The 23,293-nt window shown below is 32.5% G+C and overlaps 1 protein-coding gene across 1 annotated transcript in view; it reads left to right on the top strand.

Annotated features, from left to right (window-relative positions):
- The window catches only part of AFG3L2 (AFG3 like matrix AAA peptidase subunit 2), a 57,545-nt gene that overhangs the window by 5,113 nt on the left and 29,139 nt on the right, over positions 1-23,293 (top strand). The window contains exons 2-12 of the mRNA XM_051970484.1: positions 631-730; positions 6,971-7,048; positions 8,466-8,563; positions 8,763-8,915; positions 14,058-14,132; positions 14,369-14,493; positions 14,994-15,267; positions 16,258-16,395; positions 18,247-18,400; positions 21,616-21,723; positions 21,819-21,944. Coding sequence (XP_051826444.1) covers positions 631-730; positions 6,971-7,048; positions 8,466-8,563; positions 8,763-8,915; positions 14,058-14,132; positions 14,369-14,493; positions 14,994-15,267; positions 16,258-16,395; positions 18,247-18,400; positions 21,616-21,723; positions 21,819-21,944 — 1,429 coding nt within the window. The remainder of the gene's footprint in view (positions 1-630; positions 731-6,970; positions 7,049-8,465; positions 8,564-8,762; positions 8,916-14,057; positions 14,133-14,368; positions 14,494-14,993; positions 15,268-16,257; positions 16,396-18,246; positions 18,401-21,615; positions 21,724-21,818; positions 21,945-23,293) is intronic.

Below are 23,293 nucleotides of genomic sequence, written 5' to 3'. Positions count from 1 at the left end.
GTTTCTGAGGCAATATTTGAATCCAAGCCTTACTGATTCCAAATCCAAAGTATCTATTAGGCTATTTAGCTGCCTCCAGTACCACTTCATGTTTGTATAATGTTGTATCATGTTTTGCATGTGCATTATGCTGTTTGATGTTCTCAGTTTTACTTTAAGGCTAGATATTATCTCTATTTTATGAATAAAAAAATAGAGTGCCCTAAAGACCTAGTCGAGTGAGTGCCCCTTTCATTCTAAAACATTACACCTTATCTGTTCTGTTAATCATTCTTTCCTAGTCTTTATTTGCTATAAAAAGATAATAGATTTAGAACTGGAAGAGGTCTAAGAAATCATTAAATCCAGGCTCTTCATGTTAGAGAAGAGAACATTGGGGTCCAGAAAGGTTTAAATGTTCCTGATGACTGAGCCAGTGAGAATCTTAGACCAAGTTGAAACTTGGGTTTTCTTGCCTCTAACTCTTGCATGATAGCCACTCTACCCTATGGCATCTCATTCGATTAACTTGATGATAGAAGATCAGTGTCTTTATTTCTGTTTGTTTTCTCTATCTTGATTGGCAATAATAGATAAAATGTATGTGGTGTTGTCTGTGTGTGTTTATAATTGTTATATTTCATATTTCAGCTCTATCGATATGCTACTACTCAGATGACTCCCAGTAGAAATTCTCTTTTGACAGATGTAATTACTGTTTATCGAAGATTCTGTGCTAGACCTCCAAAAGGTAAATTCTTATGTTTCATCACCAAAGTGCCACACTATTGTCCTTGACTTCCTTATTTTTTTTAATAGAGCTTTATCAGTAGGTCTTAATGAGCCCCCAGAAGGACAAATAATATCATTTTAGGTATTCAGGATATTAGTTTCATAAAATATATGTCTTTTCTGTTTAATACTAGCATACTGAAAACTTAACTGGTCCACTTCAGATAACTTACAAGAATAACAATACCTCAAATTTACATAGCACCTTAAAATTTTTTTTTTTTTTTTGAGAAGCTATTGGGGTTAAGTAACTTAGGCAGGGCCACACAACTAGTATTCAATGTCTGAGGTCAAATTTGAATTCAGGTCCTCCTGACTCAAGGGCCACTACTCTAACCACTGTACCATCTAGCTGCCTCAGTTTACAAACTCTTGAGGTGGATGTGTAACTATTATTATCATTACTCTTTTACATATGAAGAAATGTAGAAGAGACCACAGGCAAACCAGTACCTGAACTTGAATATTCTCAGCCTTTGTTTTATTTATTATGTAGGGGAATGCTGCCCATTTCACGTGGGGATATCTCTATTTTTAGGAAGTTTTTTTCCCTTTTATTAAGTTTAAGTTTGCTTCGTGGCAACTTATACCCATTGAATCTACTTCTACCCTTCAACCAAGCTGAACAAATTTAATTTCTTTTCTTCCTTGTTTCTTTATTTCTCTATTTCTCTTTTTCATTTTCTCTTTCCTCTCTCTTTCCCTCCCTTCTTCCTTCCCTTTTTTCCTCCCTGATTCCCTCTCTTCTTCCTTCTCTCTCCCTCCCTTTCTTTCCCTCTTCTCCTCTCCCTCTTCTCCTCTCTCTCTTTCTATCCTTCAAATACTTCAATACCATCATCATGTTTCTCTGAAGTCTATTCTTCTCTTGGATAAACATTCCCTTTTTCTTCAGTTGAGTTTTATATGATGTGAACTCAAGATCCTTTTATCTTCCTCTGGTTTCTCTCTAGCTTGCTAGAATCTAGAATTAAATACATATCATATGTCCTCCGACTAGGTCATAGTATAACAGAACTATCATTTGGATGCTAAGCTTTTCTCCTTGTAGTTTAAGATTGTCACCTTTCTTGAGAGCCTAGTGCATTATTGACTCCTATTGTTTGTAATCCACCAATAGTCCCAGATATTTTCTAGAAAAATTGCTTTTTAGTCATACCTTTACTATCTTTTCCTTTATGTTTTATCCCTTTTAAATTTCATCTTATTAGATTCAACCTAATGTTTAATCCTGGTTTTGTTTTGTTTTTTTTAATTACCGTCATCCATTATTAATCATCTCTCCCAGCTTTGTGTTATTTCATCAAAAATCTGATAAATATATTAAACGATGTGTTTATCCTTATCCTTATCCAATATCCTTAAGGACCTCCATGTGAGTCGACAACATGTCATTAATTATCACTTTATATCTGACCAGTCAACCAATTTTAGAACTATCAATTTGTATTTTAATATAGCCTGTATCTTTCCATCTATTACATAAGAATAACTTGTAGGAGTTTATATAATACTTTGCTAAAATCCAGGTAAACTATATTGAACATTGCTCAGATCTGCAAGTTTTAGAATATTGTTTAAAAATATTACATTAAAATGTAATATTGTTGTAAAATTAGTTTGGCATGGCTTATTCTTGATGGTACCATGTTCATCTTTTGGGGTCTTTGCTTTCTTTTATAGGTGATGATTGTTTTCTTATTTAGGTGTTTTCTAGATGCCTTTTATCATTGCATTTTATTTTCTTTCTCTTTTTTTTTTCTTATTGATCTGATTTTTCTTATGCAACACGATAATTGTATAAGTGTGTATACATTATTTGGATTTAACATTTTTTTAAAACATGTTTAACATATTTAACATATATTGGATTACTTGCCATCTAGGGGAGGGAGTAGGGGAAGGGAAGGAAAAATTTGGAATGTTTTGCAAGAGTCAGTGTTGAAAAATTATTCATGCATATGTTTTGAAAATAAAAAGCTTTAATAAAAAAGTAATTAATAAGGAAAAAACCTATCCCTTATTGAGCTAATCTTTTAATTATTCTGTATCTCTCCTGCTTTTCATGGCTAAGCTTCTTCTTTTTTTTTTTTTTAATTTAATTTAATTTTATTTAATAATAACTTTATATTGACAGAATCCATGCCAGAGTAATTTTTTTTACAACATTATCCCTTGCACTCGCTTCTGTTCTGATTTTTCCCCTGCCTCCCTCTACCCCCTCCCCTAGATGGCAAGCAGTCCTATATATGTTAGATATGTTGCAGTATATTCTAGATACAATATATGTTTGCAGAACCGAACAGTTCTCTTGTTGCGCAGGGAGAATTGGATTCAGAAGGTAAAAATAACCCGGGAAGAAAAACAAAAATGCAAATAGTTAACATTCGTTTCCCAGTGTTCTTTCTTTGGGTGTAGCTGCTTCTGTCCATCATTTATCAATTGAAACTCAGTTAGATCTCTTTGTCAAAGAAATCCACTTCCATCAGAATACATCCTCATACAATATCGTTGTCGAAGTGTATAATGATCTCCTGGTTCTGCTCATTTCACTTAACATCAGTTCATGTAAGTCTCTCCAAGCCTCTCTGTATTCATCCTGCTGGTCATTTCTTACAGAACAATAATATTCCATAACATTCATATACCACAATTTACCCATCCATTCAATTTCCAGTTTCTAGCCACTACAAACAGGGCTCCACAAACATTTTGGCACATATAGGTCCCTTTCCCTTCTTTAGTATCTCTCTGGGGTATAAGCCCAATAGTAGCACTGCTGGATCAAAGGGTATGCACAGTTTGATAACTTTTTGGGCATAATTCCAGATTGCTCTCCAGAATGGTTGGATTCATTCACAACTCCACCAACAATGCATCAGTATTCCAGTTTTCCCGCATCCCCTCCAACATTCATCATTATTTTTTCCTGTCATCTTAGCCAATCTGACAGGTATGTAGAGGTATCTCAGAGTTGTCTTAATTTGCATTTCTCTGATCAATAGTGATTTGGAACACTTTCATATGAGTAGTAATAGTTTCAATTTCATCATCTGAAAATTGTCTGTTCATATCCTTTGACCATTTATCAATTGGAGAATGGCTTGATTTCTTATAAATTTGAGTCAGTTCTCTATATATTTTGGAAATGAGGCCTTTATCAGAACCTTTAACTGTGAAGATGTTTTCCCAGTTTGTTGCTTCCCTTCTAATCTTGTTTGCATTAGTTTTGTTTGTACAAAGGCTTTTTAATTTGATATAATCAAAATTTTCTATTTTGTGATCAGTAATGGTCTCTAGTTCATCTTTGGTCACAAATTTCTTTCTCCTCCACAAGTCTGAGAGATACACTATCCTATGTTCCTCTAATTTATTTATAATCTTGTTCTTTATGCCTAGGTCATGGACCCATTTTGATCTTATCTTGGTATATGGTGTTAAGTGTGGGTCCATGCATGGCTAAGCTTCTTGAGAAAATTCTCTACAGTTGGTACTATCACTTTCTCTCCTCTCAGTCTTCTAAATTCTCTGTAGTCCAGCTGACAACTTTATCATTTAATGGAAACTGATCTCTCCAAAGTTGTCACAGATCATTCATTGTCTTACCTATAAGTCTTTTTTCATTTTGAATTCTTTTAAACCACACTTTTCTGAATATTGTTCTCTAGGTTTTTATAACTGTTCTCTCCTGATTCTCATTCATTCTTTCTGATGACTCCTTATTTTCTTTTATTGGAGCTTATTAAAAATTGTGCCCACTTACTGTGCATGTCCTTCCAAGTCTCTGTCTTGGGCCATGTTTTTCCCTTCCATGCTGTTTTACTTAATGATCTCATTTGTACTTGAGTTCATTTATTAGCTCTATGTAGCTGGTTCTCAGATGTTTATCTAATCCTACTTGTACTCCCCATCTTCAGTCTCAAATCATTCATTGTCTTTTGGACATATTGAATTGGATGAGCCATAGAATCTCAGCTTCAACATGTACAAAATTTGTTGTACCCCACTTCCCCCAAGTACCCCACTTTACATCTTTTCTAAATTTCCCAGTTATTGTTGAGGGTACTTCCAATTCTTTCCCCACTCCTGGCCATCTTTCACAAAGTTACCAAAATGAATTTTCTAAAGCTCATGTCTAATGGTATTATTTTGCTGATTAGTAAAGTCCAGTGGCTCTCTTTTTACCTCCATAATCAAATGTAAAATCCTCACTTTGGCATCTAAAAACCCTTTTATATACTTAGTTTTTAAGGTAATTATTGTTTTTTTTCTTTTTTGAGACCATCTTTCAGTAAACACTAAAGTGGCTTATTAGTCACATTTGCCAAGTTTTTTTTTTTTTAATTTTTTTTTAAGGTATGTAGTTTTTCTGGGCCAAGTAATTTGAATTCACCAAGAGCAGACATTTTTGTTGTATTATTTTCAATTCCGAAACTCATTCTTCTTGACAAATATGGGAATTGGCATTTCTGCTTTGTGTCTGTATTTCCTTCTAGTTTCTATATTCCTGATTTGAACATATTCTTCCTCTTGTTTTAAACAGATGTTTTTAATAACTTTTGTTTTCATATCATTTACATTTCCAACTATATCTCTATCCCATTGGGCTCCTTTTTATAATAAAGAAAAAGAGGAAGGAAAAAATTCAGCAAAAGTGGCCAAAATTTCAAAAAATTTGATATATGCACTATTCCATACCCATTGTTCTTCATCTCTGCAAAGAAACAGGGAGAAGTGACAGGCAGTCTGTTAACCAGCACTTATTAAGCACTTGCTGTGTTTCAGACACTTCTGTGCACTGAGAATACAAAAAAAGATAGGAACAATCTCTGTCTTTAAGGAGTTTACATTCTAATGAAGAAGACAGCATGGGAATAACTAAAGATGTATATAGAGTAGAGAAGGAATTTGAGAAGAGAAGGCATTAGCAGCTGAGGGGTCTACCCTCTTGTAAAAGGTAAGATTTGATCTGAATGCTAGAGCAAGGCACATGCTGAAAGATGGAAATGAAGGGGTAGAACCTTCTAGACTTAGAAAATAGCCAGTGCAAAATCAAAGAGGTGGGAAGTAGAGGGTTCTGTTTGAAGAACTTCAAGTAGGCCTGCATTGGTAGATTAGAAGGAAGTATAAGAAGCCTGGAAGGATTGGAAGTGATCAGGTTATGAAGAACTTTAAATATGAAAAGAAGCATTTATATTTGATCAAAGAATCCATAAGGAACTATTAGAACTCTTAAAGCAGCAGGTAAGTCACACAGATCTTATTAGAAAAATCAATGGAAACTAAGGGATAGTTGGATTTGAGGCAGTGATAAATTTAAACCAGTATTCTTCTTTGGGATTGTGGTTGGTTATTATAATTTTGTAGCATTAAGATTTAATTGACTGATTGTTGTTCATTCTATTTTCACTATTGTAATCACTATGGGATTTATCTTCTTAATAAATAATGATTTTTCCTCTCATCCCCCTTTTATCATATTTCTTTTGGATGTCTACCCTTCTAGAATTATAGTCCCATTTTTAGTCTTATCTTAACAAGTTTCAGTGATATTTCTAAGATAAAATTTGCCTCTTTGCATGATTACCTGTATTTTTTCTTATTGTTAGTCATATGTTATATATTTGTATTGATTCATCTTAGATCTTAGAAACCCATTTTATCAGCTTCTTTATTGTACTTTTTCTATGAATTTCTATCTTGGCTGTTTTGTTTTGTTTTTTTAATTCATCCAACATTGTAGTTACTTTCTTGCCCATGAATACAGTGATCTTATCTTCTTTTTGAATTTCTGTTTTTGCCAATATTGCTAATATGAAACTCTTTTTAAAATTATTTTAAGCTTTTTTTTTTTTCACAAACCTCAGTTTATCATATCTTTAGCTCAGATTTTACTTCAAACATTCATTAGCTGTGGAACTGGCCATGTTTACTTGATCTCTTTTGTCTCACTTTTCTCATTTTAGAAATAGATTTTAGTAATAGTACCTTCCTCTTAAAGTTCTTATGAGTGTTCAGTAAAATTATATATGTAAAGTTCTTGGCAAATTTTAAAGCACAGTGTAAATGCTAGCTATTTCTATTATAAATTTGACACATTTTTATAGGTTGAAGGAAGGACTGCTTGTATCTTACTCTGAGTAAATTTCATGATAGTAGATTTTTAAAAATTCAGCTTGAGTTTTCCTTATTTTTATAACAGGATTTGAAAAATATTTTCCTAATGCAAAGAACAAAAAGAAAGCTAATGAATCTAAAGAGCCTGTGCAAGAAACAAAAGGTAACTTTTTAATATTAATATTTACCTAATTTACTAGAGATTTGGGGGCTATAGCAAACTTGGGAGGACCACATGGCATCAGATTGGCAGGCATGGGGATGGGGAGGGATGTTGCATCATTGGAGGAAACTTCTGAATTGATGAGAATAAAGATTCATTTGAAAATTTGAGAATTGTAAAGTCCCTCTCCAGTAAAGGACTGTTGTCCTTGAAGGCAGGCTTTGGCAGGTCCTGTCAACTTTAATAGGCCCATCAATGTAGTTTGTCTGTTGTTCAAAGATTAGCCTTGGTAAATTTGGAAAGGCTCATTACTTTTGCTTGGATGATTGGTGATTAAATTTTCAGTCCCAAAGGCCATCTATCTGGTTATAGATATGTTTATATCTCAATTGCTGGAAGGAGTATCCATGCTGATTATGTTCTTAAAATAGTAAAATTATTTTACTATGGCCCATGAGTTTAAAATTTAATTTCTTTGTTTCATAGATCATAAATATTATTGTAACTTTTTAAGTTGTAAGTTAAAATAATACAGGGTAAAACTGAAAGCTACTATGTTACTTTTGAATAATTGGTTCTAGTACTAAATACTAATGACCAATTTCTTTAAAAAGATGACCAATTTGTAATACTTGCATGTGAGGTTATTTGATTAATTTTGTGAAAAGAAAGGAGTATTTTGTCTAATTATATCTGGAAACTAAAGCAGGTTTTTAAATTTTATTTTGTTTTTGCATCTTTGTACTTTTATAGATCAGTTTTGGACATAATCTGCCAAATTAAAAATGACTTGCCCATGTTACTTCTCTCTGTGTTTTGTTTGGAAGTAGAGTTATTAACAAATAATAACTGACTTAAACTATCAGATTAATTAGTCTATTGAAATCCTACAAATTTTATTGGATTTAACATGAAGGGTATGGTCCTCTTGTGTATCTGAGCATTTATTAGAGAGCATGTTATTCACTTTATTGTGTGAAAAAGTGGATGAAAATAGAGAAAAAAGATTAATAAAAGATAGAAAACTCATTGGGAAGAAAAGGAGTTCCTTGAGAATTTTGAAGGAGTAGGGATGATATAAAATACTCACATCCAATTTTTGGTCCTGAGAACTAATTTTAAAACTTCTTTGATCATTTGACAAAATACTTTTTCTTTTGGATATTCATTCATTCATTCATTTATTTTGCTGAGGCATTTGGGGTCAAGTGACTTGCCCAGGGTCACACAGCTAGGAAGTATTAAGTGTCTGAGGCCAGATTTGAACTTAGGTTCATTGTGCCACCTAGCTGCCCTCTCCTCAAGATGTTTAATAGTCACTTTTGAGAGCTATCATGAAGTATTTTACAAATGAAATATAGCAGTATTAAAAATATATTGTAGATAGAGTCTAACATGCCTTTTTTTTTCCTAACAGAAGCAAAGCCATCTAGTACACAGCGTCCCTCTGGAGGAGGAGGTGGAAAACGAGGTGGCAAGAGAGATGACTCTCATTGGTTTTCCAGGTTTCAGAAGGTTTGATTTCATACTTTGTCTTCAATTCTGAGTTCCTTTTTCTTATTATATTATAAAGGTAGCCACAGAAAATATTTAAAGCAGTCACAATACTTGGAGGAAATTGTTCGTAGCATACTTTGCTTTACCTTATGTTCATTGTTCCATAGGAAGTTTAGTTTTGGGGAGTTTCATTTTCCCTTTTTTGTATGTGTTTCAGGGAGACATTCCATGGGATGACAAGGAGTTCAGAATGTACTTTGTTTGGAGTCTTCTTTCATGGGCAGTTATCATGTTTTACATTTTCTTCAAGAATTCTGGGAGAGAAATCACTTGGAAGGACTTTGTTAATAATTATCTTTCCAAAGGAGTGGTAAGTAAGATTTAATATAAGAATGAATAGGGTGATAAAAATGTGTGATAAGAAGATAAAGTAGACTGATTTGATTAACAAAAATGATGACTAATACAACAATCAGTACGATAGCTTTTCTAGTGGAAATTAAACTCTGTAATAATTGAAATGCTGATAATGCTATAGTTGAGTTTTGGATGCTTGAGTTTTAGAAAAACTGAAATGTGATAATTCAGAAATAGAATACAGTGATTTGTTCTACCTAAAAAATAAATGTACTTACTATATTATTTCTTTAATTCATTTAAAATGATTCAGCTTAGAAAAATTCAGTTTAAGCATACTTTTCCAGAAACATAAGGATTTTACAAAAATTGAAAAATCTTACAGAAGAAGATAAAAGATCACTAGTCAAAGAAGTTGCAGAAACATTGCTGGTTAAGCTGTGTGATGATCACTTATTTAAAAATCAGCTGGAGTTAGGAATTGAGGGTAAGGGAAAAATCTTCAATCTTTATTCTCAGTAGAGGTGAAGAAGGATTGCGATAGCAATATGGGCAGCTGTGACAGGAAGCCAGCTAGCAGAGGGGGATTGGAGGTGAAGGGCGGTCTCAATAGCATGCAAGTAGCTGTGACAAGCCACCAACCAGCAGTCTCTTTCTGCTTTCCTTTCTACTCCCCTGCCTCCACCCATCAAAATGGTCATCTCCTATACAACACATCAGGATTGCACAAAGAGTGGGCAGGGGCCATTCTTTCTCCAAGCTTATATATTAATAGAGTATGGTCCAATTACTATTTAGCCTCAAGTGCTTGGGACCTCAGTGCATCAACTCGAGCTTCAGCTCATTACAAAGCTGAGTTAGATTAGCTAGCCATTTGATTTCTTTCCCAACTTTGAGTTTCTGTAAATCAAATGGCTTGGAGATGAACGGGCAATCATCTTCACAGAAGTTGAGAGGAAGAAGTGACTGAAATTGACAAGGTTGAAGAATTAAAAGAGATCAAGGTTTTGAAGGATCATCAATGTGAACAATGAAGTCAAAAAGGAAAACAGTAGAATGTGACATACAAAGACAAGCTGCAGAGATTTTTTTCTATAGTATTTTTTAGAATCATATCATATACTCAACTCTACTCCATTTATATTTTGCACTATTTCTTGGTTTCTTATAGCTTTGTGGGCTTTCCCTTACCCAATTTTAGGAGTCATTTTTTTTTCTTAAAATTATGGATCTCCTCACAACATAGTATTTTCACCCTTTTTTGTTGTTTTTGTTTGCTTGTTTGTTTTTTCTTTCTCATTTTCCCCCATTTAATCTGATTTTTTCTTGTGCATGAATATGTTTAGAAGAATTTTACATGTTTGACCTATATTGGATTACTTGCTGTCTAAGGGAGAGGGGGGAAGGGAGGAAGGGAGAAGAATTTGGAACATAAGGTTTTGCAAAGGTGAAGATTGAAAGCTTTGCCTTTATTTTGAAAAATAAAAAACTGATGATTAAAAAAAAATCTCCTTTTCTAGTTGATTAGTTTTGTATAATATTGTTTTTCTTGGATTGTTTTTTGTTTAGTTTTCCCTCAATTTCTCTCATTTGATTTTTAGTCTTTTAAAGTTTTTCTATGAATTCTTTTTTGGGTAGGTGACCATTTGATGTTACTCTTTGGGGTAAGACCTGCCCCACTATTATGCTTACTGGGCTTATGCTGGTTTCTATGTGGAGTTTTAGCAGCTCAGGTGGGCCTGGCATTCCTTATCCACAGAAGGATTCCTTATATTATCTGGGAAGTGAAAATTTCTTTCACTGTGATTAAGGCTACTTTCCAACCCAGCTAGCCCCAAGGCGGGCTGCTTGCTATTTCAACTAAACTAGCCTTGAGGCATTTACATTTTACTGAAGCCAAGTCTTGGTTCTGCTATCTTTCATCAGCTTTTCTCTGATTGTCTCTGGAGGACCACTCTTCTGCCCCAACTATTATATGTTTTTAACCTGCTTTTAACTCCAGGTGCCATTTTGTCTTGTTTATGGAGGAAATCTGGAAAGCTTGGAATTTTCTGGCCTACTCTGCCATCTTCCCAGAATCCTCTTAGAAGCTACTCTTTCAAAAGTTATCAATGATCTAATAATCTAAAGTACATTGACATCTGAAGAGAATTTCAGACCTTAACTTTGACTTTTTTTTGCAGTTTTTAATACAATTGATTCATAATATATACTTTCTCTCTCTTGACTTTAGAGCTGTCCCACTCATCTCTTTCTCCTATCTGGACTTCCACCCTGGAAGGGGCCTTAGTCCCATCTTAGCTCCCAGGAACATGGGGGTAGGCTATGATTTAAATTTCAGACCTCTGGTAAAGATCTTGACCAAAGGGAGCTCTGTTTTTTGTCTCTAGTTGAATGGAGTCAGTAGGATATAGCTGGGCAGTGAAGAAAAGAGTTCTGCCACTTGGAGAAAGGCTGCCCCCTTCCTCTGCTAATCCTTGATTGTTTTGAGATGAAAGGAAAGTTGTTCCTGGGACTTCAATGGTACTCTCATATAATAATTATTGGAGGATCTTGGAAGTGTTGCAAGTAGGGGGATCAAGGGGAACTTTGGAAAGGTTAGAAACTGGATTGTGAATTTAGACTTCCCAGGCTTTCTCTGGGTCTGTCTAGAAGATCTGTGGTGTTTCTGGTCCTGTTGAGCTCAAGCAAGTTTAGGATGATATAGAGGCTGGAGAGGGTAGTGTGTAACGTCTGCTTCTAAACTGAAGCTCTAGAGCTGCTGGAACCCTAAAAATAATAACTTTTTAATAGTCTTTCCATTCTTTCCAATAGTCTTTGTTGATGGTTCTTTTTACTTAACCTGTTTGTATATTTCTTGCTTCCCTTATTATTTAAGGATGGTTTTATTTGTCATTTTGTGATAGCTGATAAGATTTCTTTACTCATTTACTGCTTATTTAACAGATGAGATTTATTAGAGTCCTGAACAAGGGTGATGGCTTTGTGAGTGGGGAAGGGATAACATGTCAAAGATATTGTGGACAGAATAAAGAAAAGATTTGGCAATTGATTTTGTGGGATAAATGAATAAAGAGCCAAGAATCATTTTGAGGTTATAAACTAAAAAGATTTTGGTGCTTTTGGCAGAAATAGAAAAAGTTTAGAAAATGAGTGGGTTTGTTGTGAAAAGGTAACGAATTCTGTTTTGAACAGGTTGAGTTTGAGATACATGTGAAAGCACGAAGATTGAAATTGTAGTAGGCAATTGATGATGCCAACAATTGGTGAATATGTTTTGTACCTAATAAAGTATAATCTCCACAAAAACAAAGGGATTGTGCCTTATGTAAACATTGTATTTTCCCCACTGACTGGCACTGTTTAATGAGTATTTGTTGAATTTACTGTTTAATAAGTGTGTCACAAGCTAGACTAACTTTTTAGAAGCAAAGTAGATCTGAGTGTTCTTAAGAATATCTTAACAAATCTTTTGATATCTGGAATTGTACCATTAGAATCTCCTTGTTTTGGGTTAGGCATTTGCTATTTCCTTGTTAAAATACAGATATTCTAAGGAGAGCACAGTAAGTTATGTCAGTCAGTGACACCTTAATGAGAATCGATTTGTCAGATACGTTGTAAAATTACTATGATAAATCTATAATTTCGTAGAAATGTTTGTTCTTGCTACACTCTTCTAACAAGCTTTTTCACTCTATGTGATTCTTGTCCTTGTCTTCCTCTAGATCTTCATAGAGAAGTCACCTGAGGCCTTGGAAGTGTTTTCCTCTGTATTTTATACTATTTAGGCTTACCAGTGCTGTCATTCTCACTATAAGACTGGCCTGCTTTTTGATGTCATGTATTCTTTTACACCCTTAATGTTATTATATAAGCTTAGGAAGTGACTTAAATACTTTATGTAGATCTTTTTTAAATTGATAAGTTGGATATAATTTTGCATATATATTGTCACAGAATGGCATTATAAAGAATAAGTTGTTTTTGAAGCACAACAAACAAGTTTAAGAAGTAAAAATGGGTACCTATTTGGATGACTAAAGCAGAAATATATCTTGCTGAAGAAAATGTGATTATGTACTCCTGCTGACCGAATTCCCTTTTTTTCCTTTGGAGCAGCCTCAAGAGGTATTAAAGCTCATCCTTTACATATAGTTAATTTTGCCTGTTAGGCTACGATGATAGATTCTTCCAAAATATTCTGTCATGGTTCCCTTCATTTGTTTGGAGTCTGTTCATTACTACTAAAATCTTCTAGGGAATACCAACAGCGATTTCTTTTATTAAATAGACTACTCTGATGAACTCTTAGTGAATCTTGTTGAAGGCAATTAGGTAGCACAATGGGCCTAGAGTCAGAAAGACTTGAATTCAAATTTAGCCTCAAACACTTAAAAGCTGTATAACCCTAAGAAAGTCATTTTTCCTCTGTCTGCCTCAGTTTACTCAGCTGTGCAGTGGGGATAAAAATAATAACTCTTAAGAGTTGTGAGTATCAAGTAAGATAGTATTGTAAAGCACTTAACAAAGTACCTGGCACAAAGTGGGTGCTTAATAATTAATAAATGCTTGTTCCTTTCTTCCTTCTCATCTACCCCTCATCATAAATAGGATACCTGCCATTTATAAAATAATTTAAATTTATCTTAAAAAGGTGCTTTAGAAACATCTGTTTGAGTCTCTCATAGGCCATTTAAAGTATAGGTAGTTTTTGTATAACTTACTCCCATTTTACAAATGGAATAACTGAATATAATAGAAGGCTACTTTACTTATTTGTGGTCACATAGGTAGTGTCAAAAGTGTGATTTAAACCCAGATATTCCTTATTAAAAGTTCAATATCCTACCTACCCCATTTCTTTTAAGGAAGTTATATATTTTTCTAAAGATGTTTTGTGGGGTTCTATTCTTGCCATAGCCACTTTTTAAAGATCTAGACTCATTGACATTAACATTGATTGTTGCTGTGGAAATAAAATCATCCCAAGATGTGCTCTTGATTCACTTATTATTGCCAAGATAATTGTTGGTATTAAAAACAAAGGTAGAAATTTGGAATATATTCTAGCTTAAAATGAATTTAAAACAATACTTAGACTTTCTAAATTAATATTTAAATGTATAACATTCTCATTTTGTTTTTAATATAGGTGGACAGGCTAGAAGTAGTGAACAAGCGTTTTGTTCGAGTGACTTTTACACCAGGAAAAACTCCTGTTGATGGGGTAAATTAGTTTTTAATTGATATAGTGAATTAACCATATTGTAATAGTTTTTACTTTAATAACTAAAGAAGCTCTGATTTTGTTTTGCTGATGTTATTTCTCCTCACTTGATTTGAAAATTTCTTACATTAATATCAACATGAATTATTAATGAACCTTTCGTTTTTTATACTTACTTAAACTTTTTTATTTCTTCATCTGACATAGTCATGATCTTTTGTTTTCCTTTTCTATAGCAATATGTCTGGTTTAATATTGGTAGTGTGGACACCTTTGAGCGGAATCTGGAAACTTTACAACAAGAATTAGGCATAGAAGGGGAGAATCGGTTACCTGTAGTTTACATTACTGAAAGTGATGGGTAAGAATCATTAATGGAACTTTAAACTGTTAATATTTCTTATTTCACTAGATGGTAGTATCTATAAAATAAATTCTCAAAAATATTCCACGTTTGCTTGCTGGTATGTTAAACATTTACTTAATTTTCCCCATCTCTTTGTATTTTTTAATCAGCTATTTAATTTTTTTTTGGTTGTTATTAATTTCTGATTTCCTATTCTTAAGGAAATTTTAAAAATACAAATTACCATTGATTTCAATGCTTTTTCCCCCCTTAATGATCTCATTTTTTTTCATTTTGCTGCTTAAAAGCAGTTTTTTAAATTTGTGATAAGAATACATGATTTCAGTTAGAAATAGAAATTCCTTTTTTGCCCTCAAATACTAGCAGTCTTCATTTCCCATGTTAAGTATGTACAGTTGAATTCTAACTAGAAATACATAAATTAAAAAAAAACCTTATCAAGCACTAAAAAGATTGATCATAAAAGAAACTAATGTTGTTTTGTTTTCCTTTAGCTCATTTCTGCTGAGCATGTTCCCAACAGTCCTCATAATTGGATTTTTACTATATACTCTAAGAAGAGGGCCTGCTGGTATGGGTCGGACAGGCCGGGGTATGGGAGGTCTCTTCAGTGTAGGAGAAACTACTGCCAAGGTCTTAAAGGATGAAATGGATGTAAAGTTCAAAGATGTGGCTGGCTGTGAGGAAGCCAAATTAGAGATAATGGAATTTGTGAATTTCTTAAAAAATCCAAAACAGTATCAAGACCTAGGAGCAAAAATTCCAAAGGTAAAGTTAATTTAGAAAAATTGATTTTTGACATGATCACATTTTAGTTACTGTGAATATTAGTTTTCAGTATATGAATGTATTAGTTGCATAGATTATGTAATTGTGGTTAAAGGATATACTTCTAAAATAGTTGTAGCTGTTTTTCTGTTCTTTCCATAAAAATATACTGCTGAATACCTAACAAAATCTCTCTTAAAACATTATTAGTCACATTTATAATACACATACAATCACATTTTGTTTGATACATATATTCCTAAAAAAATTGTATAAAACCAGTCAATGCATTGTTGCCAACTAGATATAAAGACAGTGATAAAATTTCCTTAGATCTCAAGTAACTTATAGTCTATTGGGAAAAAAATATGTAAAGATAAGAAAATTCAAAGATATGCAAAGTAATTTGGAGGTCAGGTGGGGAAAATAATAACAATTGAGAGAATAAGGAAATGTCATGAAAAAGGAATAGAGAATTTAGGTAAGTTATCCTTTTGAGCCAGAATCCCTTACCTCAAATATCTAGGCAGTTTTTATTTTTTATTGCCTAAGTTTAACTTTATTAGATTGTAAACTTCTTGAGAGCAAGGCCTGTCTTATTTATCCTTGTGTTCTTAGACCTTTACTTAACTTTATGCAATTCTTGTTGAATCACATTGAATATTTGAGGACTTAGACTTACTTGTATTTTAAATAATTGGTAATCCAAAGGCATAACAAGAAACTTATCTTTGAAAAGAAATTCTCATGCTATCAATTAAATTCACATGTTTTAAAGTCATTTAATCTGAAAACTCCTTGGTTGGGTTTTTAAATTTTTTTTTAACTTTGCTAGTAATTGCATTTTGATTTTATAACTAATTCAAATGTTTGAAAAAATAGAGTATGTATAATTTGTTTTAAATACATAAATTATATATTGTAATTATTTTAAGAAAATCAAATTTAATTGTATGTGGTTTTTTTTCCCCCCTATTTTTGTTTTTGAAGGGTGCCATTCTAACTGGTCCTCCAGGTACTGGAAAAACACTTCTAGCCAAAGCAACAGCTGGAGAAGCCAATGTCCCTTTCATTACAGTAAATGGCTCTGAGTTTTTGGAGATGTTTGTTGGTGTGGGTCCAGCTAGAGTAAGTTTTTGTTCTAGTTGAAAATTTAAGAAAATAGTCATATGTAACTTATTCTTTAATACATGAATCTATCTCTTATTACTAGATTTAAACATTTCTTTTATTACATGGGCTCAGAGTGACCCATGTTATAGCAAGCCTGTATTTTGTTCTTCCTCAGGAATACAGTTTTTTGTAACCATTATAACATTTAGCTGTCTCTTTTAACAAGTAATTTTTATTAATTAGTTGAACATAACATGAATATGTTTCTCTGGTCAAATTTTTATTCTTATGTGATTAGTGCTTAAAATCTTTTGACTAAAAACTCTCAAAAAAAACTTTAAAAATAAAACTTTTAAAAAAGTTTCACTTTTTAAAAAAAACTTTAAAAAATTAAAAATTAAAAAAAATTTTTAAAGACTTTTAAAAATGTAACCTTTGCTGAGAATATTTGTATTTTTATAGTGGAAATGGAAGAAAAAAGTTTCAAGTTAATTAAGTATTTATTAGGGATATTTAAGGCATAAATAAAAAGACGAAGCAGCATTTTTTTTTTCCCCAGGACAGAACACCTTCCAGGTGCCTCTGGAAATAATGCATATAAATCTCCTGTACATAAAATTGGTCCTAATTAGAAATGTCTGAATTTCCTATTCCTCAATCCTTTTTTCATTTGCCAGTTTGGAAGTTTATGAAGAAAATAATTTCAGTACATCAAGAATCCATGATTTCATGAGTGTATATACATTCTCCATTTAAACAGATTTAAATCCTTGTATGCCTTTTTAGCTGATCTTCATAAGCTACTGTGGCTGATAAGTATCATTACCATGTATCCAACCCTCTAGTGATGAACCTTTCCTGATGTAGCAATACTGGTCCATAGATAGCAGAATACACTCTTGTCATCAAGCCTATATTAAAAGTCTGCTCAGTTTGGTGGGATTTATTGCACTTTCTGCTGGTATAACTATTGAGAAGTAGAATTATTTTCATATTAGGATGTTCATTGAAGTACAACTTTAATGGAAGTTTAAAAAACCAAAAAAGTTGGAGATTTTTCTTTTTGTTACTTTTTTCTTTTGATGAAATGCTTAGTTGAAAATGAGGGCTAATGCACAATTCTGAAAGTTTAAACCCTACTTAATCTGTAAAAAGTCTAACCCCTATTTAATCTTTAAAAATAACATAGCATAAAAAAGAAGCGTTTTAAGATTTCTTAATACTTGATTATAGATACTGTAAGTACCAGCAATAATATGAATATTTCTTGAATATTTACTTATGAAATAATTTTTGCAAAGCACATTGTAAATTTTCCCTCCTTAGTTTTTACAATAGTCCTTCCAAGAAGGTCAGCAATTCACCATTTTTATAGAGAAAAAAAAACCCTGATACATATTAAATAAAATAATTTGCTTTGCTTAATATTATGCAAATAAGTTGAAAGTGAAATTTAGATCATTTTTTGATTTGTTAACTATTTCGACAATGATATGTGATCACTTCAGAATAGTCTGAATTTTTAAAAATAGTTGTACTCTCTTAAAATTGGAGTTTGATAACATTTCACCTTTGGTGGGGTAAAGATATGATATTTGCTTTTTTTTTGTTATAAAGGATAATTATTCTATTATGAGATAAACATATTTATAAAGAATTAAAGAATAGTTTTGTTCATTCACTGGCTTGAGATCTTAAAACAATTTAATTACCACATAATATATTTATTTGTTACCTTGTGGAACTGGCTTGTTCAAATATATTCTAATATGTAGTAGTGAAATATAAACAATATAACTGTAGTTGCTCTCTTAAAATACTGTATCATTGACTAAACTCATTCCAGTGTTGTGTTTTCTTGTTAAGGTCCGTGACTTATTTTCTGTTGCTCGTAAAAATGCCCCTTGCATTCTCTTCATTGATGAAATAGATGCAGTGGGTAGGAAAAGAGGACGAGGCAACTTTGGAGGACAAAGTGAACAGGAAAATACACTTAATCAACTTCTTGTAGAAATGGATGGTAAATATTCAAGCTTATTTTATTTGATAACTATTAGTGTTCTCTTGTTTATATAAAATGAAAGTGACCATGAAGATAGAATGATAGTACCTCTCACTAAAACCCTGCAAAAATACTACAGCTATTAAAACTTAACCAATTAAACCTTTCTGTCGGTGATTGACAGCTTAAATTGATGTAAGAAAACATAAAAATCAAGTATTCCTTGCTAGTTTACTAAAATTTACAATTTGATTCAACTAACAGATTCAGTAAGTGACCTCTTGCAGAATGTTGTGTTTATAGACAGACATAGTTATTGCCTTAGGAGGCTTATATTCTAGTAAAATATAGTTTCTTGACTTTAACTACATAATAAAGTGTTTTGTGCTTAATGCCAGAAGAAAAACCAGCTTTTGGCATACTAAATGAAAACTTCATCTTGATCTCAGAATTCTTTAGCATTCTGAAAAGTTCAGAGCCCACAGAGAAATTTATAGGTAATCAAAGTTTGAATTTGATTCTGTATATATTCCTTTATTGATTAAATAGTGGTTTTTCCCATTATCACCCAAAAGCTTATTAGAAATTACTACTTTTGGGACAGGCAGGTGGGGCAGTGGATAGAGCACCAGCCCTGAAATCAGGATGACCTGAGTTCAAATTTGGTCTCAGACACTTAATACTTCCTGGCTGTGTAATCCTGGGCAAGTCACTTAACACCAATTGCCTGAGCAAAAAAAAAGAAAGAAAGAAAAGAAAAGAAAAAAAGAAAGAAATTACTACTTTTTTTCTTTCACTTAAGGGAATCAGTTTAACCTTCCATTTCTTTTCTGTCATAGTACATTTGAACACTGTTAAATATGCAACAAATGGGAACTTTGACCAATACAATGTTTCATAGTGCATAAATGATTGCTTTATAAAATTTCGGGAATATTTTATAATTGTTATACAGTTTGGGTTCACAAGTTTTTATCCTAAGCCAATTTACCATAACGTTTTGAGTCTTCATCCTGACTTTAAGAGTTGGAGGTAGGGAAAAAAATAACGTTTCTTATCTGCATCTAGTTTTCCAAATTATCTGCATTTTTACCTAAATAAGTATCTTTTATATTTTATCTTGTATCTACTGGTTGTCTATCCTCAAGAACCTGATTTTGAACTTTTAAAATTATATATGTGACAATTTTACCACAATTATTAAGCTATGAGGAAGCTAGGTAGTACTGGACAGATGCCCAAAAGAATTCAAATTCTGTTTTAGACAGTTACTAATTTTCTGTGATCCTTAGGCACAATGTTTTTCAGCTTCTTCATTTGTAAAATGAGGATGATAACAGTATCTACCTTCTAGGATTGTTGTGAGTCTCAGATGAGATAAACTTGTTTTGCAAACCTCAAAACTACAGTTATAAGATGAGTAGTTGTTTCTATTTCTTTATATGTAAAATGGGAATAATAATAATGTTCACAGAACGTCTTTTACAGAATTGTTATAAAGAATAAATTACATAATTCAGTAAAAAATTTGTAAAGTCTTTCTTTAGGCACTAAATGTTAGCTATTATCATTCTTTATTATCTTTATTGTTTTTGCTGAGATAATAGATAGAAATGGTTTTGGAACAAGTTGCTCTCCTATTATTATTATTATTATATACATTTAACCTTCCATGTACTCTTGTATCAGTAGATAAACAATTTCTTTTTGTGGTGGAATATGAGTATTAAAATATAAATTCATCTTCTGTAATTTCACTGAAAGCATCTTTTGTATAGTTTTAGCAGAAAAGACAACAGGGATGATGAGTATCATCCTGTTCACACATTACTTTGATCTCTGCTAGCTCTCTGTATTTTGAAATTTTTTCATTTCATGTTGCTTGGCTGATTATAAGTCTTTGGCAAGAAAATATATCTTTTTTTTTTTTTTTTTTTGGCTGAGGCAGTTGGGGTTAAGTGACTTGCCTAGGGTCACACAGCCAGGACGTGTTAAGTGTCTGAGGCCAGATTTGAACTCAGGTCCTCCTGACTTCAGGGCTTGTGCTCTATGCATTATACCAACTAGCTGTCCCAAGAAAATATATCTTAAAAATGTTTTTTTTAAAAAAGTTTATACTGTATCAGTATTATGTATGGACATTTATGGGCAGGAATTTGTTCTAGGATAATATTGTGGTTCTAGCATGTTTTCTTGGATATTTTGAAGCCTCTGAAGTTTGGAGATTTGTCATCTATTAGTTCGTGAAAGAGAGTTTCTGATTTAGAATTCTAGCCACAAAGTCTGCCATTTGGTAGATAATAAATTTTTATAGTCCTCACTGATATATGTTGCAAAGTTTCTACATAGAGTTTTACATTATTCCCATTGATCATTGATTCTGTTCTTAAAAACAACCCTCTGGTTGCAAAGATGTTCCTGAAATATTATCTTAAAGCTCTTCTATTTCTTTAAACCAATCCAAATGATTTAGCCATTTGTTTGGTGATCCTTGAGTAATTGTGGTTAAAGGATATACTCCTAAAATAGTTGTAACTGTTTTTCTGTTCTTTCCATAAAAATGTACTGCTGAATATCTAACCAAATCTCTCTTAAAGCATTATTAGTCACATTTATAATACACATACAATCACATTTTGTTTGGTACATATATTCCTGAAAAAATTGTATAAAACCAGTTATTTAATGCATTGTTACCAACTAGATATAAAGACAGTGATAAAATTTCCTTAGGTCTCAAGTAACTTATAGTCTATTGGGAAAAAAATATGTAAAGATAAGAAAATTCAAAGATATGTTCCTGAAATATTATCTTAAAGCTCTTCTATTTCTCTAAACCAATCCAAATGATTTAGACATTTGTTTGGTGATCCTTGAGCATTGTAGAATTGAGTCCATGAAGATCACTTTTTGTTATTTTCTTAGACCTATTTGATAGGCTTGGTTTTGTTGTAATCTACTTTGTTACATTCAGTAAATTCAGTGGTGAATGCCTGTTACCAGCCTTTAATATTGTTTAATGAAGTGGTATCTTCTTGTTTCAAAAGTATTTTTGTAAGTTTTTTTTAAACCTGCTTATCGTTTGCTATTTTATTATCATTAGTGAATGTTATTTCTGATTTGCTACCAAAAGATTATTAGATAATAAAGCATTTTGAAAGCAAACATGCTCTCATTTTCTGTTACAACATATCTTTAACTATTTTCTTTCCATGTTTACTATCTTCTTTCAGGTTTTAATACAACAACAAATGTAGTCATTTTGGCAGGCACCAATAGACCAGATATCCTAGACCCTGCATTAATGAGGCCAGGGCGCTTTGATAGACAAATCTTTATTGGTGAGATATCTTCATTGTGGAACATTATTTCTCAAAGAGGATAAATGTAAATATTAAATTATTTTTAAAAAATCTTTCATTAAAAAATCATATAGGGCCACCAGATATAAAAGGAAGAGCATCCATTTTCAAAGTTCATCTCAGACCATTAAAACTAGAAGTTGAATTGGATAAAGAGAAATTGGCAAGAAAACTGGCATCCTTAACTCCAGGATTTTCAGGTAAGTAGAAGATTAACTTTTGTATTCAAGTATATTTCTTATATTGTGATAATTCCAAGGAATACAATAATTTCTTTTCCTCCCACCTTGAATTCACCCTTAAACTATTTAAGAATTTACATAAAAATTAAAGCCCCCAAGTCAAAATGAAAGAATTTGTTGAAAAATTGTGGGGATTTTGAAAAACGAAGAATGAGTCAGCAAGAAGACTTAGACAAGATTCCTGATTAAGAAGTATCATCTAACACCAGATCCCCCTTACTACCTCAAAACAGCCAAATAAAGCAATAGACATAAAAAACATAATAAAGATTAAAAAAAGAGGAAAGAAATATTCACTAGGCAATGGCCACAGGAAAAAATTAACAGGGATGCCACAAAGTCATTCTTTGATGAGCATACTTCACATTCTCTACCAATTAGTGTGACAGTGAAAACTGTATCAATTACAGGAACATGAGGCTGCTGGAATTATTAGCAGATTTTATATTTCCATATTAAGGACTTTCTTTTCTCTCTCTCTCTCTTTCTCTTTTTTTAAACTGAGGTAATTGGGGTTACTTGCCCAGGGTCATACAGCTAGGAAGTATTAAGTATCTGAGGCCAGATTTTAATTCAGGGCCTCCTGACTTCAGGGCTGGTGCTTTATCCACTGTACCGTCTAACTGCCCCTATACTAAGGATTTTCAATAACCGTCTAAATCATTGTTGATATCTTTTAGTCTTATCATGTAATCTAACCAGACTCTCTTATTCTTAAACAGTTGATGAGTTTGCTATAGCAGTGATAAAGATGAGAAAGTAACTAGTTGTAGAAGAGAGAGGAACTGAGCAGGAAACTGCTCTATCGCTGTTTGGAATAAGAAGTATGGTTATAAATGGGTTGAGGGAAATTTAATGGTTATCTTCTTGTCCTATTTTTTGTCCATTGATTGCCAGTATTTAAACACTAGTGCAATGAATTTTCCATTGTCATTCTGATAAGACTTGAGATATTTATAAGTCATGTACTCCCTTAAATTAGCTGAAGATACACAAAATAAGATAAAACCGTCAAAGAGGAAAAAGGAAATTCCCCAGACAAAAGTCTCTGGGGGGTGGGTTGGAAAAAGATACTAAAGTAATGAGCCTACAAAACAAAACAAAAATCTTCAGAACAATTCCTAATACAAGGTAGTAAGAAAATCACAATTTATGGGATACAATTTATGGGTGGAATTGTGAATGCATTCAACCATTCTAGAGAGCAATATGAAACGATGCCCAAAGAGTTATCAAACTGTGCATACCCTTTGATCCAGCAGTGTTTCTACTGGACTTATGTCCCAGAGAGATCTTTTTTTTGTTGT

This window comes from Antechinus flavipes, chromosome 1, assembly GCF_016432865.1.
Source record: "Antechinus flavipes isolate AdamAnt ecotype Samford, QLD, Australia chromosome 1, AdamAnt_v2, whole genome shotgun sequence".
NCBI lineage: Eukaryota > Metazoa > Chordata > Mammalia > Dasyuromorphia > Dasyuridae > Antechinus > Antechinus flavipes.
This window is presented reverse-complemented; position numbering and strand designations above follow the sequence as displayed.